The 27,462-nt window shown below is 44.0% G+C and overlaps 1 protein-coding gene across 3 annotated transcripts in view; it reads left to right on the top strand.

Moving 5' to 3' along the window:
- PAK5 (p21 (RAC1) activated kinase 5) overlaps window positions 1-27,462 on the top strand; it is a 135,273-nt gene that overhangs the window by 77,519 nt on the left and 30,292 nt on the right. For all 3 annotated transcript variants that reach the window (XM_085299176.1, XM_085299177.1, XM_085299178.1), the window contains exon 3: window positions 26,571-27,368. In XM_085299176.1, coding sequence (XP_085155302.1) covers window positions 26,571-27,368 — 798 coding nt within the window. The remainder of the gene's footprint in view (window positions 1-26,570; window positions 27,369-27,462) is intronic.

Genomic DNA, 27,462 nt, shown 5'->3' with positions numbered 1-27,462 from the left:
CGGTGTTTTGGAGATGCCTCAAAACCAAGGAGTAGGAGGGATCATAGAATCATAGAATGAGTAAGGTTGGAAGGGACCTCTGGAGATCATCTAGTCCAACCTCCCTGCTCAAGCAGGGTCACCTACAGCATGTTACACAGGGTTGTGTCCAGGCAGGTTTTGAAGATCTCCAGAGAAGGAGACTCCACAACCTCTCTGGGCAACCTGTGCCAGGGCTCCGTCACTCTCACAGTGAAGAAATTCTCCCTCAAGTTCAGGCGGAACTTCCTGTGGTTCAATTCCTGCCCGTTGCCTCTTGTCCTGTCACATGGGACAACTGAAAAGAGTTGAGATGAGGCCTCACCAGGGCTGAGCAGAGGGGCAGGATGAGGCTGTTCTCTGCCCCATGATATCTAACATGTTAAGATAAGTCATTCGAATAGCTGAGACATGGCAATGCAGTAGGGTTTTCTTTGCTGTCAGAGAGGTGGTGGTCAGCTAGCAAGGGCAGAGCAAGATCATGAGCTTGACATGGGTGCTGTATTGCTGACGAAAGGGAGGTAACCTTTTCTATGCTGTGTTGGTTTGAGCTGTGTTAAACGTGGAGAAAACAAGTGCTTTGCATCAGTTCACCAAAATACCCTTGAATGCCCATGACTGGGCTAAGATACACACTGACTGTGCCAGTGGCCTATGCCCTGTGCTAAGGTAGTTCATTGACCTGGTGGTGTACCACGTGTGGAATTTCCTGGTAGGAATTTCTGAATGGGACCAACCCCAGCGTCACTGGCCTGTCTCTCTTCCATCCTCATGTTCCAGAGGTCTAATCTGTATGGTTTGTCTTATCCGTAGTTTTAGTTTTCTTTACTGCTGCCTCTCAGATATTCACACCAATACTGCAAAGTTAACTATCATTTTTAAAACCTTTTAAAGCTTCTACCGCTATATTTCAGCCTCTGTATTTGACTGCATTCCACAGTAAAAAATTAGAAATTAAGTTACTGGTTGTGCCCCTTTTAATGGCTCTGAAATGAAAATTAAAGCTTCTATTTACTTCATATTTTAGCAGAAGAAAAAGTGGATTTTTACCTCCCCTTCCCAATTGTGTTTGGCCTCTTAAAGTGTTCTGAGCAGTGAAATCCAAACCTTGTTTAAGATACCCTTTTTTCCTGTAGGTATATGCATTTGCAGCATGGGTGGAGGTCACTAGACATTTGCAGAAGACAGTGCACAGGTGTGATGACTACCCCAAGACATCAAACAACATGGGGAGGGATTCTTGGCTATGGCCAAGCAGACAGAAATTTCCACATCTCACCTGCTAACCCCTGGTCCTTTCCTCCCAGAGGGAATTGCATAAATAAAAAAAAGTTGATTTAGAAATAAAGAACTGTTCAGAAGCCTTGCCCACTGCGGAGCTCAGACAAAAAAATAGTAGTTATCCTGATCTCTCTTCTTCCTCCCTCCCTACCCCAGTTCTTCCATCATCTTCTCCGTAGGTATTTCTTTCTCCTTACTCCTCCCACGGTGCTGCTGTAGAGTGGACAGTTAACGGTTCTTGCTTGAAGAGCTTCATTTTTTATGGCAGCTCTGGGCATCTCCTCAGGCTGTGGATAATGCTGCCTGGCCAAAGACCTCCATGCCAGCTGGAGAGCCTTGGGCTCCGGGGATTTTGCTTCCCCTTCCACATTTCCGGAGCTTCATTCCCACTGGCTCACTTGCCAGTTTTGACTTGACCACCTTATTCTAGACAACCCATGATGAACAGTCCTGGTCCTTCTCTGCTTTTACAAGGCATAGAATCATAGAATCAGTAAGGTTGGAAGGGACCTCTGGAGATCAGCTAGTCCAACCTCCCTGCTCAGCAGGGTCACCTAGAGCAGGTTAGACAGGGTTGCATCCAGGCAGGCCTTGAAGATCTCCAGAGAAGGAGACTCCACAACCTCTCCGGGCAACCTGCTCCAGTGCTCCGTCACTCTCACAGTGAAGAAATTCCCCCTCACGGTCAGGCAGAACTTCCTGTGGTTCAATTCCTGCCCGTTGCCTCTTGTCCTGTCACATGGGACAACTGAAAAGAGTTTGTCCCTGTCCCCTTGACACCCTCCCTTCAGGTACTTGTACACATTGATCAGATCCCCCCTCAGTCTTCTCTTCCCCAGGCTGAACAGGCCCAGCTCTCGCAGCCGTTCCTCACAGGGCAGATGCTCCAGCCCTCTGRTCAYCTTYGTAGCCCTACGCTGGACTCTCTGCAGTAGCTCCACGTCTCTCTTGGACTGGTGAGACCAGAACTGGACACAGTACTCAAGATGAGGCCTCCCCAGGGCTGAGGAGAGGGGCAGGATCACCTCCCTCCATGTGCTGGCAACGCTCTTCCTAATGCAGCCCAGGAGACCATTGGCCTTCCTGGCCACAAGGGCACATTGCTGGCTCATGGTCAACTTGTCATCCAACAGCACTCCCAGGCCCTTCTCTGCAGAGCTGCTCTCCAGCAGGTCAGCCCCAGCTTGTACTGGTGCCTAGGGTTATTTCTGCCCACGTGCAGGACCCTGCACTTGCCCTTGCTGAACCTCATGAGGTTCCTCTCCGCCCAGCTCTCCAGCCTGTCCAGGTCTCTCTGAATGGCAGCACAGACCTCAGGTGTAGCAGCCCTTCAGTCCTCCTGTGCAGACCTGACCGCCAGTARCAACTCCCATGCAGAAGTGTCTAATACACATGATCTGTGTTGCCACTCCAGGGGCTTCATTTGAGTTTTAAACACTGAAATCAGGAGGCTTTGTTTCAGGAAGCTACTCCAGAGCTTTCCCATGTTCATTTTGAACAGAAACCAGACGGCAAAGGAAGGTTATSTCAGTGTCTGTTCTTAATTCCTACCTTGTCTTCTTGTTTCCACTTCCTTACTGCTCCCTCTGCCCATTCCCCTCCATAGACACTTCATGCTTTCCCCCTTTGCTCTTCCCATCCTCCAAGGATGCTAGTGGGCTAATTTCCAGCTCTGGTGCTGTTAGGATGGGACTAAGAAAGCTGCTGACACCTTGTGGGCCCTGTTTGTAACCACATGCTTAATAATTAATGCTTAACAACTCAAACTTTGTAATTACATGCTTTATAAGGGCACCTTGGATAAAATCCCTCAGCTTGCCCACCTCCTGCTCTGCTTTCTTCAGAATGAGAAGAGGCAAAGGAGAACAGGCTAATGCAAGTGTGCAGTGTGGGTGTCCCCATGTGCTGTTGCRCTGCCCGGCAGGAGCACCCCATGCCTGCAGCGCAGGGCCTGCAGCGTGGCTTAGCTTTGCAGCAACCTGCCGTGTGAAGGGTGGCTGCGGAGGAGGCAGAGGCACGCAGCAAAAGGGCAAGAGCCGGCAGGTTGCGACAGAGGAAATCTTAAGTGGCAGGAAAAGACCTTCCCAGTGAGAGTGGTTGAGCACTGGGGCAGTGGGCTGGAGAGGCTGCACAATCTGTGCCCTCGGAGATGTCAAAATCTGATGGACAAGCAAGGCCCTGAGAGACCCAACTAGTCCTTAAAGTTTTTCCTGCTTTGAGCAACAAGTGGAACTAGATGACCTACAGAGGTCTCTCCCAACCTAAATTTTTCTAACCTAAATTGTTCTTACCTTCAGYTAGAGGTGTATTTGCAGCCCCACTCTGACTTTACACTGATCATTAATCAGGAATGCGTTTGATGCCTCATGGTGCCAGTGGAAACTGCTGTAACGTGTTTAAGTAGAAGCTTTTTCTTATGCGGGGACAATGCTTCACTCTTGAGGGCTATTTGATTTCCCATATTTTAAATGTCAGTATAACTGTTGATTTCCATGCTCCTCTTTCTGTACAGATGTAATACAAATATGCCACCTAGCGTCGATTAATGTGTTTTACTCTAACATTAACTTGGTGTGAGAAGAGCCAAGGCTCCAATTTGAAGTGATCTTACAGGAAATCTGTCACTGTACAAATATGTATCAGCTACACTRTGAATAAATGTGAGAAATTCACAGTTCAAAGTCTGTTACATTTTGTATCACTAGGTTAGTGTGTTCTCAYATGTGCTGTGGTGTATAGTGGAACCTCTTAGTTTAATTTTGTATAGTACAATTTCAGAATATTACAGCTTTTTACTTACGTTCATTGGAAGAATATTGTTTATACCTATAAAGATTAGTTCAACAAGGGAGAATATATCTGACTAATGAAATAGGAAGAAATTTTTCAGATGACTGGTTCATTTTATGGAAAACACAGTTTCAATGTAAATAGTTTAAAATGGAAGAAAATATGTTTTTGGAGACCAAAAATGCTCTGTTGCAGCTTTTTCTAAGAAAATCTTCACCCATAGGTGAGGTAGTCCTGGTTCTTCACAGTGTTGAGTTGCTGACTTTCTGAACGGTGAGGTTCTGGATTCAGTCTGACATGAAATTGTTTTTCTAGGGCCTCCTTTGGACAAGAAAGCAGAATCATTATTACTCCAGATTGACTCAAAGCACAAAATGTTCCTCAGTTTTTCGGTTCAACTAATGAAGCAGAAAATCAATTATTCGCATAGCTTTTCTGTCTATTTGTCCCTCATCAGAAACCCCTCATGCTCAGCCACATATGTTTGGAGGGTCTACTTGCAGTTGCTTTGTAGACACCAACATCTGTCTACAGGGTTCATAAGCAGCACACTGAAGAAATACCGTCATTGCCTGTTTGAAAAATTCTCCCACCACACAAAATAAATATTGTAAGGAGCAAAAGAAGTTTTTCTTAATCTGTTTTCCTATTTGTAGCCTTTAAATGAACTCAGATGGCAGCAGAAGTAATGCCCTGCTTGCAGAAATGTGGTTTTCAAGCCATCTGAGTCCCTCTATCTAATACAGATGGTTTTAGTTAGGGAAGGATGCTTTGATTCCCCACTGAATCATGTRGGTGCATCCAACACTGCAGCGAGGGTTTCAGTGGACTGTTTTGCCCCTCCGCCTAAGAGGGGTGGTAATTGGTTACCTGCCTGCTGATCATGTTCCTCTTTTAAAACCGCCCTGAAAGAGCTTGCGCTTTTAGCACTTGCTTCTGCAAACATTTCAGTGTGAGCTTCCATCTATACCTGTGAGTGGTCTCCCTGAACTCATAGGGCTCTTCCCCTGAGTGGTGTTACTGTTGGCTGACTGCCAAAAGGCGATTTATGAATATGGTCTGTATATCCTTCATCATCTGAATAAGCTTGTTCATGCCACCATTGCCATTGATTTGAATAGGACAACTCACATGAGAAAGGATTTGCTTTGTCTGGGCCTATAGCAACAACAGTAATATGGATTATAGACTTCTGTGGGTAAAAGTTGTTTTCTGCAAWCTAATAAAAGAATATTTCCAAATGCTGTTTGCATCACTATTGTGGTTTTAAAGAGTATTGAGTGGTCTTGCAAGGGCTGTGATGTTCAAGCTTTAATTATACTGATGAGAGCTTATCCAGGCGAGTAGGACTTAGCAATATGATAAATAAAGATTGAAAGTAAATTTAGAGTTTGCTATCTACATTTACCAAGACAGACTATCTGGCTTCAGAGCTTAAGAAGCATCTTGTAGGTTTGCATGTAAAAGATATAAATCTCAGTATCAGAGTTCCAAAAATGGAGTATGATCCTCTGGGAACATTCAGTCAATGCTAAACCCCAAAATCCTTTCTCATAGGCTCTTCAGACAGCATTGTGTAAGTTAAAAGAAGCTAGGGATTATTTCCTGAGCAAGGACACTGCCTAATCACCTTCTTTTTTTAACATGGAAGTTAGTTCCCGAGATCAGATTTATAGGAAACTGTTCCCATAACTCCTCTTTCTTGCTTGTCCAGCCTGATAAATGATCCAAGCTCCCAGCTTACCACCTGGAAGTTTTCCAGTGCTCTTCTGATTCTTTCCACTCTGCCTTTTTCTGACATCATAGCTGTTMGCAAGTACTTTCTTCTTACTTAGCAACACTTGTTTCTTCCAAATCTGTCTCTACRCTGACCTGTAAAAGCTCTGGTGGCAGAGGCTAGGCTCTGCCCCAAGAGGAGGACCTGGGAAGCAGAGGTGGTGCTTCAGCGTGGCTCCTGCAGCAGTAATGTCTCTCCGGTTTCTGAGAACGAAATAAAGTGAACAGCCCCTGTAGAAAGGAATAGGAAGAGCATGTTTTACCGGGCTTCAGTCATCAGCCTGGTGAGTCCTTGCTCGACTACTTGACTCAGCTGAGAAAGCTGACAGAGTAAAGTAGACTCTGAGGGGTTTTATCTCCTGTTTTACCTGGGTCTGTGTGGACCGGCTGAACTTGCAGCAGTACCCCTAAAGTCTCTTAGGCAAAATACCGTGTTGACATCAGCAAACCTGTGCTCTTTTTGTCGGTGATCATCAGCACTGAACACTAGGTGGCAGCAAGAAGTCTTTGGAAATTCATGTACCTGCATGCCCCAAGCTTGCGCATGCAGCTAAAGTAATATCTGCTTGGACATCCTGATGGAATTTGTTCAGGATACATTTTATCCCTGTTCATACTCAGTACCGTGTATCCTCTTTAATAAAAGGTCTGTGGAAGGGATTTCCGTACAAAATTGGTAATATACTGCATTTGCACTCCACATCAGCAAAAGCATGCGATGACAGTAATAGCACAGGAGCTACAGATTCTGCAAGTCTCCAGGTCATTCTCATGATATATTTGTTCCTAGTTCTACTAAATGAAATGCTTGTTTTGGTTCACTGTAATTCAAAATAGAATCCATACTGGTTATAGTCCCAGTATATTATATTTTATTTTATATCATATTTTACCCAGTCAGCCAAGTTTATTCAATCTCAGCAGAGTTCTACTTACAAAGAGTGGTAGGATCAGGAGAAAAATAATGTTGCTAAGTAACTCACCTGTGGAGCCAAAGCTSAAAATGTAAGTGCTTATTCTGCTTTTCTAACACGATTAGATACAAGCTTTGCTCCTCTGTAGAAATTTGAAGCTGATTTGCTGCTGTTRCTTGCTTGCTTGCTTTCTCCTTCACGCAGGATCCGCATACAGTAGACGAGCTCCCTGCATTGCGAGAGGACGATGCTGATTTGTCTTTAGAGGCTTTTAAATACGTTTTCTGTTGAAATGTCGGTCCCACGGGATGAACTGCGTGGGCCAGAACACAAGGGCACGGCAGACGCAGATCTCTGAGGGGGAGAAATGAGCAAAGGAGAAGTGTTCGGAGGAGAACTTTTCCTTTCTAGGTGCAAAGATCAGAACCAACAGGCTTTAGTGAGCTATTGGAATCACGCAACTGAAAGAGTAGCAAGAGTTTATGAATTTTACTGAAATGAATAGTTTTGTAGTCTGAACAAAACAATAATGGCTATCTGTGGCCTAATTTGTGTTTAATAATTCCCTTAGAGCATAAACTTCCAGTGAAAACACTCGCTGGTCCAGCGTTCACAGCCGCCCCTCAGCATCCCGCGCTGCCCACCACCAGTGAGCCGGTTCCCTTCGTTTCTGCTTTCTCTGCTGTCCTAAGTGGTGTAGGACGGGGAAGGAGCAGCAGCTTGCAGCGCTTTTACAGACGGACGGATTAATTTATCGAGAGTGTCAGGGCCAAGCGGCTGCTGGGAACAGGATGCAGTTGGAGGTGGTGCGGTCCAACAAATCAAATCAAGTCAAAGTTACCCTACAAACGCCTTAGCAGTTTCTTGTGAGATTGGTTTGTTGTCCCATGTAGCATCACTGCCAGTTGCCCTATTGCAGACAGTTCTCTGAAATCTTCCATTTATTCTGTTTCCCTGGAGAAGGTATCTGCTAAGGTGTCTCATTTGCGTTTTTTTGTTTATAAGACTGAGTAAATTAAGTTGTCAGCTCAGGAAGTTCTTCCCGTCTTTCCTATCATCCATCTTGTAAGTTTGACTTAACCATTTAGATTTCTACACAGGGACTCTTTCTGCTAAATATCCACATTTTCAATGGGAAACCATTCAGTGACGGTTAGCACCATCTCCTTACATCATTCTTAATGCTATCACTTCCTATTTAATAATAACTGTCCTTGAAAAGGAAAACTTTTAATTCCCTGGAAGAAAAAAATGCTGCCATTTGCAGTGCATATTAAATTATCCCAGTTTGCTAACACAAAATCCTGAATTCTTTGAAGTCGGAGTGAGTTTTCGGGAGAAGATTACAGGGACCATAATACCGTGAGGCACCAGTTAGGTTAAAAAAGCCCCCCTTATGTGACTTGGAGTGCACAATTCTAATAAAGTACTTCGAAACCTCCTCAGCATTTCTACGGCCGTGGGGCTGAGCCGTTTTTGTGCTGCTCAGCGGTGGTACCGGTGAGGCAGTAAGTGCGGCACCGAGTGCGGAGCGATTTCTCTTGCGGTGGCTTCCCGGCCGGGYGCCAGCCAGCGCGGTCAGCACATTGCACGCGTTGCTCCGTTGTTCCTGGTTGTTTTAATCCCAAATGCCCCGGGCTGTGATTGCAATAGCGGTCGCTGCCCTGAACCGTACTTCGCTGGGCTCCTGGGGGACGTGAGCCCCGTGGGTCTGTGAAATCCAGGCTCCGCAGCGTTCGGGACCGAGATGCTCGTTCGCTGCCTTTGCCGAATGATTTATGAAACGGGTGTAACTCACAATGCGGTTTTATGGCTTTTAGAGCACAAGAAGCTTCCCAAACTGGCCTCTGTGTGTTGAAAAACAGAAGCGTTGAATTTGTGTTGAAGCGTATGTCATTTGTAAAAATTACTTCACTGTGGTATATTGCATAAAAAAGTAACATAGCTTAAATTGTTTCTTATAACTTACCAGACTGTCAAAATCCTCGTTGTAGTTGAGACCAGGGAGATGGCCGCAGCTGCAGCAGTCTAAAGCAACYGGCTCGGGAGACTCTGCCACCAAAACAAGTTCCCACAGCCAAAGCAGTGGGGATAAAAGCACTTATTTCTGTAGCATAAAACATTATCACGCTGGAATTCACTGAAGTGTTTTAGAAGGCTCAGTCAAACTGCAGCCCAAAACCTTTGACTGAGAAGAAGAGCTGGGGTCATTAGTTGGGTTAACGCTCTATCAACCTCACATTTGTTAATGAGCATGTTTAGGGCATAGTAGGAAACTCATCTGGGGAAATGTCATCTGAACAGCAAAGAAGGGTTAYGCTGCAGGGCCACTTTTTAAAGACTCCCCCCACCACCACCTTGGGCTTCTTTAATGGGTGGTGTGGTTTGAGGGTGAGCTGTGCTCTCTTTGCCGTAGTAACAKCGAGCACCCCAGTACCATGGCGGTCCTGCTTTTTCAAGCATGTTGGTGTGAAATGAAGGTGAAACGGCGTGACGCTGTCTTTTACACCACCCGTCCCTCTGTGATCCTCTCCTCTCCCGGTGAAACACTCAGACCAACACTTTACTGGGCCCTAGAATAAAATGTTTGATAGTATCATGTGGCTTGGCAATAGAAAGACTTTGTTTTTCCGTATCACCCCTAGGAAAACGCACACGATGCTGCCTTCCACCAGATCCCGGATCCAACCAGGTATACACTCARAATACTGACTTTGTGATGTAGAAGTAACGTCTAAATAGGTTTTCCTTTAGATCTGCTCAGATCCTAGTGCCTGATTCGTGTCCTTTGCGCAGAACGGAAGACCTGTGACTTCTGCTGTGGCCTGGGTTGTGGAGCGTTATACTGCAATGCCCTTGTGCAAACCGCAGGAGCTCGTCCGTGGCACAGAACTGCTCAGTGTTARAGACGTGTTGATTGACAGGATGCGATACACGGCTAATCGTTGTTTGACGGCCTGTCACTTGGTTGTAGTTAGTCATGGAACTGGCCAGGCAATGTTGAGCTCCCGTTTTATTCAGCGATTAACTCAAAATGGAAATATTTTTGTTCAGAAGTGTTGTCTCAGGACTAGCATCTCCTGCTCTGTTATCTACTAGTCATCGTTCTCCCTGCCCGGCCAACGCTGCCCGTGGTGCCGGGTGCTCTTATATGTTGGTGGAGAGGAAAAATGGTGTTGGGGCAGGAGCATGAAGGCTGCTTTGGGAGCCTTGGAGCTCATAGAGCACAGGGGACCCACAACTCCCTTGAAGCATCCTGGTAGTTTGTTAGAACTGAAATACTTCGGGAAGTGGTGGTGGAGTGTTTGTTTACGTCTTGCAATTTCCTGTGCCTTTTCTGAGAAAAGCAAAATTTTTTTTGCATGCCTTCCCTGAATAAATACCCAAAACAAGCTTAGGCTGTAGGTTTTAGATTTAATGACAACTGACTAATAAGACATGAAGCATGATCACCCTTCAGTTACAGAGAGGACGTCCAGAAAACTATGTGCAGTCATTTGCACTAGCCCTATGTGTATGTAGAGTGCTAAGTTCGGTGCCATTTTTCCACTATGTGAACATACCAAGTTCAAAGCAGTGGACAGCTTAGCACTGTTGAATRTATGCCAGTTAACACCTGTTCTATAGTGCAATTTTGCAGAACATTTTGYTTATAAAACTTTGATGCCTCTGACTAGAAGCTGCGTTCGTCTGTGAACTCTGTGAATCACRCTTTTAAATTTTAAACTGAATTGCGTAGGTCTGCAGACCATGACTTACTACTTTCAATGGCCTTGCATCATCAGGAGATGAAGGGGCAAGTGAGCTGCTTGTTTAGTCACAATTACCTGTGCCCAACAGTTTATTTCTGTGCATAAATTTCTGAATCTGAAGAGATGCAAAAAGGGAAAGAGGCAATGAGTAAGCATTTGACTTGGATTAGGAACTGAACAAGAATTAGAAGGAAAAAGAGAGTTGTCATCCTGTGCTTCATCTCCTATTCCATGCATCTAAAATCATTTATTAATGTGAAGAACTATACTACAGAATGTTTTTTTCACACCTCTTTGTTGTAGCATGTCATTAATCCAGGCAAGAATTAGATCYCAAGACCAGATTTTTGAAGTACCAGTTAGTAAGTACACTAGAGACAGTGGAACTTCATTGCTTTTTATTAACTGATGATCCTCAGCCCTTATTTCTGTCATTTTAACTTGGACAGAAACCTGTTCAAGTCAAACATAGCTTTACCTGAGGCAGGCAGGCAAAACTGGACCCTAAAGGAGGATCAACTGGAATATTTTAAAGGAAGAAGGCAAAGGAATTAACAAGGAGTATTCTTTTACTGTGAAGAGTGTTCTGAGCCTCTGTTTCCACAGAGGGATTCCTTCATATGTGGCATATTTTTCAGAAATATGCTATTGACATCTATATTGCCCATACAGTCAAAATCTCTAAATGTGCCGTGAAGCATTTGTGCTAGAAAAATATAAGCAGCTTGAGTACTTGATCAGAGTTCACCTAGCACACTGCTTCCTAATCCACTTTAATTCTTTTTCAAGACTGTCCTTAGCCAGCCAATCTTCCCATGGTTGTAAGAGTGGAAAACTTGAGAAATATCCAAGGTGATCCTTCTTCTGCTCTCATTGCCTACTTCTCCTCTTTCACAGACTAGAGCCTGGATCTCATGCTCTAGTTTTTAGGGGTTCATGGAGTCTTCTCTCTGGGGCAAAGATTATATGCACCCATGCAGATACAGCAGAACTGACATGACATTTGATGCTGGGAGCCTGTAAATCCCTTGTGATCCATTGGAGAGCCCTTGGACCCRTCTTCCTCCATGAAAAGGATCCATATGTAACCACAGAAATTCTGGGATGCAAAGAGGAAGAAATCACTTACCCTGTTTGCTTGCACTAAATCGGCCGTGACTTGTCTGTCCCAGCCCAGAGGAGAAGCATGCTGGCAAGTACCAGCCTAGTAAACATGAGGAGATGGAGATCCCCATTCAGAAGAAGGCGAAAAACTCCGTCTGGCTGTGTCTGAGCACTCATGGCCTCTGCAGCTGGCCTGCATGGTGGATCCAAGTCCCTGCAGATCGTGTCAAGTGGCYGCCACCAGAGCAAGAGAGTACCTGGGCAAGGTTGTGTCAGCACCATCCAAATCCTGCAGCTAGAGCTGAATACCTGCTTAGCAGCTTTTGCACACAATTCCTTACAGATTTCCTCCAGAGACTCACTTGGTTTTGTCAYGCTTCTTGTACCCTGTGGAGATCACTGTTCCTAGGCATTTGAGGAGCACTTGAAATGTCAGCGTTGAAAATGTCTTCCTCAGCTAATGTGAAAGGTGTGCTGGCATGAAACTGTATTGACAAATTCTGTGTCTTTAAGTGAAAACAAAACAAAATAGTTAAAAACAACCAGTGTGGCAATGAATAAATTGTGCCTAGCTCAAACCTACACATGCTAATTACAAATAATGCCATATAATTCAAGACAGTGCAGACACTCACRTCTTCCTTTAGGATTTTACAGCTGCTGATGATGCAAAAGGGGCAAAATTTGGTGCGGGAACAATGACATGTCATGAATTAGCAGTCTGCTTCTGTTTTAGTTTTACAAGACTAAAAAGCTGAGATGCATTTCTTGGAGCAAAGGTATCCTATGAAATCAAAGTTCTAAGTTTTTGAGAGTCTGAGAATTCTCTGTTTTTCTCCATGTGGAATGGATATGGAACTCATCAGTATTACATACACTAGTTTTCTTGCTCATAGTAGAATTTTGAAATCACCTTTCACTCTCATTTGTTGTGTGTCTAAGATATCTGTGTATACATATTATATATAAAATTGCATACACTTGGTGTAGTATAACTAAGGCCAGAATAATTGTTTTTGACATTTCACAGTCTTCTAATAACGTTTCAGATGAATGTTGGCGTATTTTAAAACAGAAAGAAGGAAAAGTTACTAGAAGGTAGATATTTGAGTGGAATTTTAAAACTAAATGTTTTGTTAAAGGTACTATATTTTAAAATGTCAGAAGAATTACCAGTGAAWGTGATTATAATGAAATGTTGCTCTTGTTGTTATGGCAACTAACTTTTAAAACTGCTGTGAAGGTTGACAAATTACCCAGTGCAGTTTTGGTTAGTCTTCTTTTATAGTTTTCCGTCATTTTTACCTTTTAAGAATTTTYAACAGCTGACAGTAATGTTATTAAGAGTATCGTTCTTGTCTCAAATGTTTAGATATACGCTTATTCTGATCCATCAAAAAATACATGTTTTTCAGGATGAGTAAATTTCATTTCTGTGTTATCAACTCTTTCAGTAATTAAAATGTGGATATTTAAACATTTTCCCAGCTTCTTACATATTCTGTGTTGTTGCCAGTATCAAGTTAATCTAATGTGAAAGTATTGTGTGTACATGCTGAAGGCTATTTGTTAGGTAGGTCAGCTCACCTCACTGGCCAAACTCTGCTCTTCCTTAAGTGACTTTGTTGGGTGGCCACAAAAAAATCAGGCTRTGCTTCCGTATACTCAAACCCATGCTCCAGCATAGATGGAGATGCTTCAGCCAGTCTTGGGTAGTCAGGAGAGCACAACCCAGGGCACCCGGTGGATAGGGTACCTGCAGCCCCCGAGGTCACCCTTGCTGGAGCCCCTGAGCTGTGGCCGCCCTCTGCAGTGGTACCACACTCCATGGGGGGAAGCCAGCCGGGGGGGTTTCACGTTGGCCGCTGCCGCTTCTCATGCTGCCGTGTTGTAAACGCGCCTTTGGCTTGCTAGCTTAGAGACACCAGCTCATCTGGCCCAGTTAGTTCAGCCCCTATTGATGATTCCAACCAAAATGTGCTGCAGCGCTCAGCCTGGGCTAGTTCTTGCTTTTTGTAGAACCAAGTGGGTTTGTTTTGTTTTGTTTTGTTTTTTAACAATGCGTTTGGTAGGTGGATGTACGGGAGGGGGTCTCTTGAACAGAAAAATCTGTCTAGCATCTGCCCTTCCTTGAAGGGAGGAATTCTGGGAACAATTACTTTAATTTCATCTGTAGTCTGTGTAGTTTTGTTTTTGTTGCATACATGATGTAATAAATATAATATCAAAGTGCTGCAGTGTTGCTTTGCCTTTACTGTGATGAACTTAGTAGAGAGACAAGGGCTTATTTCAGGAGTAACACAGTGCTGAGTCCAGCCTGCTTATCTAAAATGCAGGTGGCCAGCCCAGGTGAGCAGCRTGACAATCCTCCAAACTCAGGGTCTCTAGGACAATGGTAAGRAGAGTGGAGTGATCTTGGAGACTTCATGCAGGAATGATGAATCAACCTCTATGAAGGAAGTATTTTTTAATTGACATRACTTGTAATGACCTTTCTCACCATAGAAAATGCAGCATCCTATCTGCAGCAATGTGTCATTACAGGTATCAGTTGCCTTTTCTGTCATAATGCAAAAACGAATCCACACGCTCTGCCATTATTAGCATCTGTCATGRGTTGAGTAACATGTCAAATGATAGTGGGTGGACAGAGTAAAAGCTACTTTTTTACGTGCAGTGATGTTGAGTCAGATCTTGGTCATGAGCACATCACAAACATGGCATGCATGGCAGAATCGATGGTGAAGCAATGGCCCACGCTTGGGTGCTTCTGCCCTCATAGCTAGTGAAAAACCCAGAGGTAGACTTTGCTGAGTTTTAATTAGGGTTTTTGTTGTGTTTTCCATGTTTAGGGAAGCTTCTACCTACCAGTTGTCCCAGAATGGGAATTTCTAGATCTGCTCAGAGCACAGGAACCATAGCARTACATTAGAGCAAGGGAATGAAAGTAGAGAGAAGGAGAAAACAGGGATAAGATTTTCTGTGTTCCTCTGTCTTGCTTTRTAGGTAAGGTAGGACCAGCAGGTAGGATAGTGCTAGTAGCAGATTGTGAAGAATGACAAGCTGTTGCAAGATGAATCAACTTCAGCTCTAAGGGCTAACTTCTTTAAAGGCATCTCAGTGCTTAAAGTTAAGTAGCCTGATACACTGTGGGACTTAAAGAAGCAAATACAGAGTGACTGAAAAGTCTGGCACTCTTCTGTTTGGAGGGAGCAGGGTTGTGATGAAGGTTTGCAAAATACTGAAAGTGGTGGGTAAGTTGAATGAAGAGCCATTGACCACTAAACCCTGCCATACTGGAACTAATCACTGCAGTTGGAAGGAAGTGAGCCTAAGACAGGTAAGGTACCATTGTACCCGGTGTGAATTAAATTGTGGATCCTGTTGCCACTGGAGGTTGTGGCATCAGACAGTATCAGCAGGTTCAAAAAAGGATTAGACAAATTYACCATCAAGCCCATAAATACTAAAGGGAGTAAGGAGAGATGTTATCTTCTAACATCCTAATTCAATGACTGTGGCTCCTGGAGGAGCGCACCAGGAAAGCACTGCAGGTCGTGACGAGGGTCAGGTGTCTTCCCTCAGAAACATCTCCTATTGCTGCTGTAGGAGGCCACATTCAGCGCTGTGTAGGCAGGTCTGACCCAGGAGCGCATTTTTGTGTTGTGATACCAACTGAAGCAAGCCTCGTCAACCCCGAAGCTGAAATGCCCAGAAAGTGGTCAGCCTGAACCTAGAACTTCCAGCATAGACTGAAGAAGACTGGTACGCTACGTCCCAGTGACACCGTAGGGTGTAGGTACCTAGAACAATTGGCAGGCATTCGTTAAAGGAGATATGTGTCTAATACGTCATGTAGGTGAAATTTGAGAGCTTATAAGCAGGAGAGGAATCCCAGCAAGTCACAGCTTGTGTGCTTCGGCACTGTGCAACACTGCGAGGAGCAGGTGACAAGGTTTTGTCTGGTGACTCTCTTATGTAAAATGTATGAATCCTCCACTTCTGTCTGAGCTGAGCAACCTAACCACTAGAGCTATAGTTTTGGCAGTCATCAGAGAACATTAAATTAGACTAAAGGCAGCAAATTTATAACCAGTGTGAAAATTAAATAATTTTTTCTTTGCATCCAATATGCATGTAACCTCCAGAACTGCTTGCTGAAAGCGCAATTTATTCCTATGCAAAAAGGAAAAAAAAATACGCACATATATATATATATATATATATATATATATGTATGTATGTATGTATGTATATTGGGGGGGAGAACACAAATATATATCATTGGGAAGGAGTTTTTAAAAACAGAAAAGGTTCTGACTCTGGGGCTTTCCAGGTGTAAGCCAGCCTATAAATTACAGGTTTTAGGAAGAAGTGTTCTCATATATGTTCCTAGTTGTATATTCCTTGCGACTAACTCTGAGTAATAACCATTTTATAGACAGGCTGTAGATCAAAATCAGAATAGGTCCGGTAGGACAGTACTAGAGTGTGAAGAGTGATAAATCATGTTTCTTCCCTTCCAGCACAGTTTCTAGACATATATCTGATGAGTTCTATGGCAAAATGCATATTCCCAGGATAATACTGTATGTCACAAGCTCACTAAACTTCACACATAGTTTAATGCTTTTTATTACTGTTGAAAATGAGGCATTCGGTTAGTGCAGATCTCTGGTGCCTGCACATCCGTCTGTCAAGCTGTATCTGCTCCATGCCTGTCTAGGTTGGGAGCTGGCTGTTCAAATGCATCACTTCTTTTTTACTTGGACAATTCATAACATCTCAGATTCTCACTAAGGTGCAGGGTTGCTTTTTTTTTTTTTTTTTTTTTTTTTTTTTTTTGGGGGGGGGGGGGCATTGATCCAGGTCTCAAAGTCCAGAGAGAGAAATGTGTCTGTCCAATTCCCCCCTTAGCTGTACAGACAGCCTGGACATAGCATAGACACGTGTTTACACGAGGGCAAATTAAAAGCAAGTTTTACCTGGTTGCRAGAGGAGAACTGGCTTCAGTGTACAAAGCCGTTAGTTAGGGGGCTGCCAAAGAGGAGGGGACCAAGAGGTGTGATGGAGACAGGGGAGCTTGAATTTCCTGAGAGAAAATAGACTGGGCAAAGCTATGTTTGAGGAGTTTGGAAGCTGTACCTTGCCCTGGTGACTAAAGCAGTGAAAGCCAAAGGGAGAGCCCGGGGGGATGGTTGCTGACGAGGTGGGAGGTCCGTGTGCTAGGTGGAAAGGTGATGGATGGGTGGCCACCAGGCTGAAGATGCAGGAGACACATTGCTGAGTTSCTTATCCCAGGAACATGAATAAATCAATCAGGCTTGTATCAATAACGAGAGTTTGTCCTCAGAGCCTAACTCCTTGTGAACAGACACTGTAAAAATTAMAACCTCTCTGCTGGGCATCAGGAACTTCTGGGAGGAGCAATGTATGAGTGAGTTCCCCAAGAGAGTTTCTCTGACATTACACAGGAGAAAATGCTGGAGAAAGAGATGCAACTTGAGCCACTTAACCTAATCCTTAATTTAGTCTACAAACTCCTTTTGTCCAAAAAACAGGTGTTCTGTGCTTCCTTTTAAGGAAGCCCATCTTCTGCAGATAGGAATGCAGCACTGACTACCTACTTCTGCAGGGAGTGCTGTCATCACAAATCTGCCTGGTGGGGTAAAGAGGGGATGGATGTGTAGAAATGTATGGGATATATAGGATTTTAGTCCTGTCTTGTGAGGCTTCCCCATTTGGGTATGATTAAGCATTCATTGGACCACACGGATATCGCAAGGATGGCTCTGAGATGGCAGTTCAGAATTTTGGCTGCTTGTTGTTGGAAAAGCAACTCTGAGTTTGCAATTCTTCCTTCACCGAATATTCAGKGTAAAAACAGCGTTAAGTGAAATAGTGGGCCCACTTATTGAAAATAGCTTTCCTAAATCCGAACTGAGCTCCCCAGTCACTGGCCATCYGATTCCCTTGCTTTTTCTCCATGCTTCCGTATTTAATTATCCGTGTAAAGTCAGGCATTTAAGCATGCAGGTAGGTCTTTCTCCCGTCTCCCTCCTTCCCCTGCAAGGCTTATGGTTAAGTGATGGTGCGAGGCAGGAGCTGGGGACTGGAGCTCAGCCGTGCAGGCACCTCACTCTGGGCTGAAGCTGTTGGACGCAGCCACTGCTGGAAAAAGACGGAGTTAAACTCTTCAGGTTAAAGAGGATTTAAATCCCACAACGGGCCAAGGTTAACTCCTGTCTTCTCCGGGGTAGTGGCTCCTCAGTGCCCCCACTACCTTCAGGGCTTTTGGCTGCCGTGGGGCAGCAGATGTGGCCCCAAGTCAGATTTCAGTAAAACCAGTGTCCAACYCCGCTGTCCATTTTGTACTTAGAAAGCTAACGCCGCTCGCGGCCCTGTCCCGCCTGCTTTTGGCTGTTTCCCACCATTTCGAATTTCTCCAGGGGCATTCTCTGTTCTGCTGTCCCACAATCTCTCCTTCCCAGGAGAAGCAGCCAGATGTKGGCCCTGACACCTCTTAGGCCCAGAGCTGCCGCTCTAAAACTCCTGTTAACTCCAGGGAAAACCAATGCTTGCTTTCTGAACTGATAACAAAGATAATTTCTTCTTCCAAGGTAGCACTATTCAAATATGCTCACACAGAGGAGCAATATGTGGTATCACGCACACAGTTTCCAGTACTTCACATGCTTACATCTTGCAACACAGGAAGATAAATTATTAGTACTTCCATTATTTATACTTAGATTACTTTTAATGGCTTTGCTCTGTGTCTGTTTTCTTAAGAAAAATTGATTTTCAGATATCTGCAGATTGTGCTTTTATTTTATGTATAATAAAAGCAAGGGAGTGAGCTAGCTAGAAACAAAATCAGAATTTAGATAGGCTGTTTATAAGATGACATTTCCTAAAAGGACGTTTGTTTGCTCTGCGCATCACAGATTTCAAATCCGCAGAGACTTCTGAAAACAGAGCTCTAGAAGGACAAAAGATGGTATATCCTTAATGAGTGCATAAAGTATAGTAGTTTTAAAGACAATAAGCGCAAGGTCATATTAGGGCAAGACAGTTAATTACCCACTTCATTATTGTCAAGGTTAATACAGTGTTTGAGAGCAGAAGCTGTTTCTCATCTCCTTTTTGAAACAAGGCAAGACAGCTGTTCTTACGGACAGATCCATTATAGCTTATCGCTGGAGGACAGACCTCTAAGAGATGCCATGAAATATGTCCACTGTCACTGGGATCCGGGACAAACGCCAAATCTGCTCAGACGGCGACGGAAACGGAATGCAAGCTACTGCCTCGGAGTACCGCACTTTAATTCGTATAGATTGGGTTTCATTGATTTTAATGTATGACAGTAAYGGTAGCATAAAATTCACTGGCACTCCTTAATCTATTGTAATATTGATCTGTCCTAAATTGCGCAATGTTTTCTGTTGAAAAATGTTCTTTAATAAACACTGGGTATCGACTATAACAAATCACGTGCTCCCCTTGTGTAACATAGTTAAGCAAAGTTGTACACACCCTRGGTTTTGATTTCTGTTGTTCATGCATGCCTGGTTATTGTACAAGTTCCCRTTAGATGATCTCAGCAGACAGCAACAAAACCTTCATAAATCTTAGCTGATCAACTTGAGCAAATCATGCTTTGTTTTWAACTGTCTGTCTGCTCTATCTGTAACAACCTCAGAAATTCTTTAGTTTATAAATATATAAACCAGTGGGTAGTAGGGRAAAAAAAAGCATTTTTTATATAGATACTAATGAGGGAAAATAATATTCCCTCTTTATATGGAAATATGAGTTCCTTCTTTTAGTTTATAAAATACATAGGATTAAGATTGCAAAAATTAGTCACTAGTTACTCTCAAATTAATTAGTAGTGAAACTATGTTTGTATCACTTCTGATGTAGCCTGCTTTTTCCATTACATTTTCTTTCAGGGTTTTTGTTCCGTCTTTTAAGATAGAACTAGAATTTTCCATCTTTCGTGATTTCTACTGTTGTATCTCAAATCTCATGAGGTTTTCTGTCTGCTCCCTAGTGTAACGTGCGGACTGTTGGTGCAGTAGTAGGAATCCAAATTCCCCAGCTGGGAACCTGAGGCGAGCGGTTTAGCCKCTCCGTGGTCACCTGGACAAGGCGAGCTTGACTTCCAGAAGCCTTGGGCACCTTCATCGCTGGGGGTTTCGTGACTTTGGAGGATTCTCCTCTAATACTCGGGCAGTTTCTAGGGAAGGTTTGATTTAAAGCCGGAGTCCTCCAAAGTGCGCTGACCTCCGTGAGCTTGCAGTCAGTCTCTTGATCCTCCCGGGTGCTGAAATTAAACCTTTGAACCCGTGTGCCTCTGGCCCTGGCGCTCGCAGCAGGCTTTCAGTCTGGGAGATTCTGGCCGTGGCTGTGSTCCTGCCCCATCTCTGGCTTATTTCTGCAGGTACCGTGCTGCTCAAGAAAGCTGTGGGACATTCACAAGCCCACCACACTCTCTGTAATAAATCCCTTCAGGGCAAGTTAGCATGTCCCAACATAAATTTTGCTCTGTAGAACATCTTCTTTGATTTTATTTTTTAATTTTTGATRCACCGTGGGCATTCTTAGAGAATAATTACTCTTATTACTCTGACAGAATGATACCTGCTTTGGGATTTTAATTTGGTTTTTAGGCTTAATAAATCATGATGAATTGACTCTACCCACAGGGGAGGCACTGTACTTTGGACTTGTATATAAACATCTTAAGCTCTGTTCAAATAGCAAAATACTGGCGAATATATAACATTTCACTGGGTCTCAGTGAAATACTCTAAATTATATACTGTGTGAACATTACCATACATTTGATAAGAACAATGCTAGCTGTTTCATTTAAGAAAACTATTACTGCTAAAACAAGCTCTGCTAGGCTGTCTGATTTAGCCATAGATGAATCTCACCAAGATATATTTCCTTCCATTTAAGGGAAGTGCTAAATTTAAAAACAAATCAAAGCAAAACAAAACCAAAAAAAAAGCACYGACAGTTCTGTGGAAAACGTTCATTGTCTTGAAATCATACTTKCTTTATTCTTTTACACCGAATTACTTTTGCATACTAATTTATTTTAATAATTTCAGTGACATGTCTTCGATGTCAGTAGTGACTGTGCTTCACTTACGTGGTTGCAGATTTCGGACAGAACTCTCACAGTATTGTAATTTAGATTTGCAATAAGAYTGTGTGATAGACAGATAGATTTTATCCTCCCTTTGCACTTAAAGCCCATGTTTATAGCAAGGAAKTAAGTAGTGCCAGGGCTTGTAATCAGGCACTAGAATTAAATAATCTGTACTACTCAGTTGTTAAGACAGTCCCTTGCATGGTTGGTGTCCGGACCAAGCAGCATTCTCCTGACTGAATCCTGGGCACTGCGTGGGTGGTGGCACCCCGTAACCACACACAYGGCTTCGGAGGCTGGGAGCGTTTAGCGGTGCGGACACAGCCCTTTCCTCACAGCCTTGGAGAATGATCCTGGGCCCTTCTGATTTGCTGGTAGAGAAGAGCCTGGAGCAAGGAGACATTTTGCACAGTTTTGGCAAAAGAAGGTTGGAGAAGAACTTGTAAATGCACTAATTTGATCGCCTCCAGTGTGATTGCTGTCATGGGCATTCCCAAAGGTTAGATGTGTTTGTTTCTCCGATGCAATTCTTCTCCTGAAATAGTTGGTCCGTTCCAAGTCATCTCACACTGGACAGACAYGAGGACAACTGAGTTGTCTCTTGGAGAGCCAGTGTATAAGACAGAGGAAACTGCAGACTTTTTTTCTTTGATTGGGGAACTTATGAATGAATGGGAATGAGGCTCAAGAGCTTTTAAAATCTTAATTCCCCTTAATTTCATCAATCTGTATAAGAAGGCACTGCAGTCACAAAGCTAATCAAGAATGCTTCATATGACTGGGTTTTCAATGGCAAATACTCCTTTTAGAAAATTGAACTTTCCTACAAGACAGTTTTTGTGTTTGTGAAAAAATGCCCTTTTTTAATCTACATAATCAAAATGGTCACCCCCAGGYAGGCACCCATCTGCAGGAATTTCCTAAACTGTGTGTTTTTGTTATTGATGAATTCGCTAAGACAGAAACCTGCATTTTTGTTTGTTTTTCTAAAACGCCTTAGATCTGTGTTTTCCAAATCCCTTGAGGAGGAGCTGATTGATGTCAAAACCTTGCAGCAGATCCCCCGCCGGCCACTGCCCAAATCTCACACAGCCGCAGCAGCAGCCATTCCCTTTCCCTCTGGATGTGTGCTTAGATACCTGTATGTGCTTCTTGTAGTCCCAAAATCCCATAGGCATCTTTATCTCAGATAACTGCTTTGAAGCAACATCTGTCTGAAGGAAAGGAGGGACAATTGCTCTTTTCTATAACCTAGGAGCTGTTAGGCTCCCAAAGGTTCCTTCTGCTCCGAGACCCTTCTGTGCATGCACAATGCAGGTTACTTCAGGAAACTTCTCCTTTGTGAAGGATGGTCCCAGAGAGATTATTAAATTGGCATTTTACTMTTTGGCACGCATTTACACAGGGGAAGTGGGATGGCAGTTGGGTATTTCAATCTTGTATTCAATTATAAGCATTTCATTGTTGAATGTGCTGTTTTATTATGTGATAATTAAATATGAATGATCACACAGTCATCCTGCCAAAAAGAGGCTGTAGCTTCACAAAACCAATTCCTCTCATCCTCCTGAATGACTTCAAAGTCGGAAGGAGTGATCTATTTGCTATTTCTTATTTTTTTCTGTCCTATTGTTTCAGTATCGCCAGCTTCAAAATAGCAAACTAGGCAGGTAATTATGGACATAAATCAGAGCAGGGATCAATGTGAGGTCAGGATTGCTTTGCTTTCTGCTCAGCTTTACTGAGMTGTCGTTCTCTGAATAATGGAGAAGTAACTGTTAAGTTTGTGGAGATTCAGCAAAACAACAGCTGAAGCGGTGTGAGGAAGAAGGGCAGACGCTGCCGAAGACGAAACGGGCCTTTCTTTGTCCTGTCTCCTGGCTGCACTGTGAACCTTTCGTGGGCAAAAAATGAGCAACAGCTCCAGGATTTAGAACTACCATGAGAGTATTTTCTAGTCATGCAATAGGCCCTTTTTGGAGGACCGTTTATATTCATCTCCTGCTCCTGCTGAAGACATCCATTTCTTTTTCTGACATGAGAATGGTGGAGCTGGGGGAAGTGTTTGTCAAAACTGCTTCCTAAATTGGAATTTCAACYTACCTGCATGTTTTTACGTGTACATCTTTCCTAATGGGTTTTCTTTTTCACGGAAAGCTAATTATCTTAAAASCCAAAGTTGTCAGTCACGTCCCAGGTTTTTGACAGAAAGTGCTAGACTGCTTCACTGGACATGGCGAGAGCCTTGTCCAGCAGTGCCCAGGTGCCCCTTCCCAGGCTGGACACCAGGGCTGCCCAACATAGGAGAACCTGTGACCCTTATTAGAACCAGAGACCCATGATTTACGTGAGAGTTCCCATGAAACTCGCTCTGCCATTTCTTAATCCCATACTTTTTGAAAGTTTCAGCCATTTCTAAGAAGAAAGCTATAGAAAAAATATTTGATTAGTGATAAAATGCATATAACCAYTCTGTTGACAAAGTTGTAGCCCCAGCATATTTTTGAGCAGGGATTTGAGCAGCTGCATCATGCTGATGCCTGGAACATGATCTCCCCTGTTCACGTGAAACTCAGTGAAGCTGGGCAAAATTGTAACTTGTTTGTATGTATCTGCTGGGATTTGGTAGCTGAAATTCTCAGAAATTCCTGCTACACTGAGAATGCTGAAGCCTATGTGTGAACAGCCTGTTCCTGCTCCATCCCGAGAGAGCAACTGAGCATTTCCCAGCCGAGGACTGTAGAGGCCAAAAGGCGTTTTTCTGACTCTTGCTCTTCATGAGGGCAGCTGCAGAGTCAGAGCCTAGAACTGAAGTGGTACATTTGCAGGTCAGCCCAGGACTTGGCCAGGAGAATAAGAGGCCGGCAATTTTAGAGCTTGCAGAGTAAACCAGGCCAAGGGATGTGAATTTTGGTGCTGTGTACCAGTTTATTGTTTGAGAAAATGCGGTGTTTTTTGATGTATGAATGAGGGGAAACAGTCCTCCCTGTTCTTGCACTTCTCACAGCCAACGTGGAGCCGTGGCTCCCAAGCAGAGGAGAAGAAACAGGGGAAGGCAGGAGCTGTAGAAGAAAGAAAGAAGATRGAGGGCAGGAGTACATAAGCAAAAAGCAGAAAGAGAGGACTTGGGAGATTAGATACAGAGGCAGACGGGGACTCGGGGAGACGGGCCATTAAACAGGCAGCAGGGTTCAAGAGGGAGGGTGGCTCGGTCACACCATGGGCAAGACCTGAAGTGCGCATGTGTGAAACCAAGACTGTAAAGGCAACATTAGGATTCACCACCCAGGCCCTTTTTTGGCCTGTACGTCGCGTGATGCCACATCACAGCAAACGGCAGGATAGAGCACTGCACCAGAAGTGTGTGACATTCAACTTCATTTACTTGCAGGCTCTAAACAAATGAGCCATAGTTCTAGCAATAAGTCTCCTGGCTAAAATGCAAATACTTCAGTCAGACCAAACAGAGAATGATTAAAAAACATAAATAGCACTATGTTTGCCTGTCTGGACGTCAGTGTATTCTCCGCTTCATCGTCTTCCTGGAGGAGCACCTTTTGAATGGTGATCTGATTAAAGCGGTTATCACGTAGATGTTGTTTTATTCCTGGAACACTTTTCTGAATGCCTACAGCATGCCCAGCTTAGAAACGGCTATTCCACAGTCCCAGCACAGCCGACCCTTATTTTGTCATTCCTGTACTGCATTTGCCAGCTCTACAGGATAASTATTTTGTGCACAGACTTGACAGATCAAAAATAAAGGCAGATCCTGTCGCTTTCAGACTGAGCAGTACCTGGTTTCTTTTGCAGTCCCTTACGCGCAAAGGGAGCTTGCTCACTCCTGATCCCCCYCTGGGCCACGTACGAATTCAGTATGGGCTGGTAGGGTGTAAATGTGGAGCAATGTTCCCTGCTCGCTGTTTCCTGACAAGTTCTCCTTGGGAAGCAGAGACAGAGCAGCCTGTTGGGTCTCTTGGCTGGATGCAAAACRTATTATTCTCTCTGCATGTTGCAGCCCGGTCTCCGTGGTCTGGCCAGTCAGGGTACTTGGGAAAGGACTGCAAGTCCCCTTTTTGAAAGTACCTGTGCCAGCTAGGAGCCTGTGTGTCGTCAGACGTCTGTGAGGTTTATACTCCTCTCTGACACAGGGGCTGCTGAAAATTTTAACCTGTATCTTCTTTGGGTTTTCTGCAGGTGGGTGATACTCAGTTCCAGTTCCCTCCTCGTGCTGGTCGCCGAATCCCCGGCCGCGCAAGGGGCCGACGGGCGTCACTAGTGCGGCTGCCCGCGCCTGGCAGGGTCCTGCTGAGCACAAGGCTGGAAGTTCAGGGCTTCGTCCCCTTGGGTCTTGAAAACCTCAGGGATGGAGCAATCTGTTCTAGTGCTTAATTATTCTTACAGCGATGAGTTTTCTACTTTTTGGCCAGTGATCACTGCAGCCGCTGGCCAGCACTCAGCAGGGGGTCTCTGACCCAGACCCACTATGGGCTCGCATGGGCCACCACCACCGGGCTGTGTTCTGGAGGGCACATGGAGCTCAGCTGCTGGCAACAACAGGGCCCAAAATGCCTGAATCCGTTTAAGAATTAGGCAAGTTAAATAAGATATAACCCCAGATATTTAATTACAGTGTATCAGCAAAGCAAATGTATTTTCACTTGAGCTGTGCTGATTTATGGTCCTGGTCCTTAATCTGTATATTTTATTCTTACGGGATGTTTATAAACATGAAACAACACTCAATGGAARTCAACTGCTGAAAAAATGTAATCACATGTTACAATCTTTAGATGATACTGGCTAAAATAGTAAATCTTCCGTGAACAAGGGCAGAACTCCAGCACTGCTCACTTCACATCCRCCAGGAGGACCAGTCTTGGACAGAAATGAGTAGGGATGGACTGAGGGTGTGAGGCACTTAGTGAAAGAGTTCACTGTTTTTTGTGCTCCGAAGCCCTTCTTCGTCTAGAGGCATGACATCTAAAGAGGAGGAAGGATTTGATGACCTTGCAGTATTAGGATATGAGTAGGGCCCCCACAGCTGCCACCACCTGGGATCCATAATGTGGATGTCCTAAAGCCATGGCTGTGTGCAGTGGGTTGCTGGATGCTGTGTACTGCAGGAAGGAGAAGTTGTTAGGTGTTATTCTTTCCCTTTCCCTCACCTGCCTGTAATCTTAACTTAGAGGTAATTCCTGGTGGTAATTCTGTTACACGTGAACATACTGTTTTGTAAAAAAAAAAAAAAAAAAAAAAAAAAAAAATCTGATAATCCATATGCTACTTTCCAAAATGTAGAAATAAGTAAAGACCACTGAATGATTTTCTTTTAGCTTAACCGTACTCTGTAAATCAAACTCAACCTACCAGCTTCACTTAGTGTAGACAAGTGAATAATAGCAAATTTAATTATACCAAGTTTTCAAAAAACAACCAGTGATTTTAGRTGCCTCCATTTTTGACTGCTGAACACCCACTCTTGAATCAGGCTTTTTAAAAGTGTCTCCAGGGTGCATGCCAAAGCTCAGCTTATAGTGTACATAAAATTTAACCCATGCTTGTTCCTYTATTTTGGCATGCCCTACTGTAAGTATTTCTTGAGATTTTCCTAGCAATAAWTTTTTGTTAGATACGTGACTGAAGAATGTAACACATCACTACATATGTTTTTGGGTGAATCATAGTGTTTTCCTTTTCAGTGGTTTTATTGGTCAGGTATTAAATGAAAGTCAGTATTTAATCAAAGCAATTTTTTATTCCCAGACTATTGTTAGAGGAAATAAACCTCGAAAGGATACTTCAATCAATGGCCTGCTAGAAGAATTTGACAATATCTCAGTGACACGATCTAATTCCCTACGGAAGGAAAGTCCTCCCACCCACCATCAAGGGAATTCGAACCATGTGCAGAGGCACCAGGAGGAAAACGGTTATATCACATATTCTCAATATTCCAGTGAGTCAGATACTACTACAGACTATGTCATGGAAAAATATAGAGACAAGGCTCTTTATGGGGAAGAGCTAGACAGATACTACAAAGGTAGTTATGGGACAAAGCAAAATGGACACATGATGAAAATGACTGCCAGAGACATCTATTACTCAGAAGTTAAACCCCTGAAGTCAGACATCTCAAGGTTCCTTCCAGATTATCATACGCACATGGAAGCAAAAACAAGACCAATTGAATACAGTGGCCTAAAGCTGGAGTATCAGAGGATTCCTGGTGGATCCTCACTAGACTATGGAGATCCCTTCCCTTATGCTCCCTCACGAACGTCAGTGCAAAGCGAGTGCTCGAAGGAGAGACTTGAGTACAGTGACAGCGACTGGGGAAACGGATCAGGCAAGGACGAGTATGACAAAAGGCCAAAGTCGTCATACGTAAACCCGGCAAGTCCACAGCCAGCCATGAGACAGAGATCCAGGTCAGGCTCTGGTCTGCAGGAGCCAGCCATGCCCTATGGAACAAGTGCTTTTAAAGCGAACCAACAAGGACACTCGTACAGCTCCTACACCTACCCTCGCTTGTCTGAAACTGCGGCAGGCGTCCCAAAGGTAACGTTAACGCTCCCGCTCGCAGCCATCCCAGGGCAGGGACTGACCCCTGCAAAACGGGAGCGCAGAAAGCTGCGTGCAAGGACCCACGCTT

Source organism: Rhea americana, unplaced genomic scaffold (genome assembly GCF_003343005.1).
Source record: "Rhea americana isolate MKP2758 unplaced genomic scaffold, rheAme1 scaffold_146, whole genome shotgun sequence".
Taxonomy (NCBI): domain Eukaryota; kingdom Metazoa; phylum Chordata; class Aves; order Rheiformes; family Rheidae; genus Rhea; species Rhea americana.
This window is presented reverse-complemented; position numbering and strand designations above follow the sequence as displayed.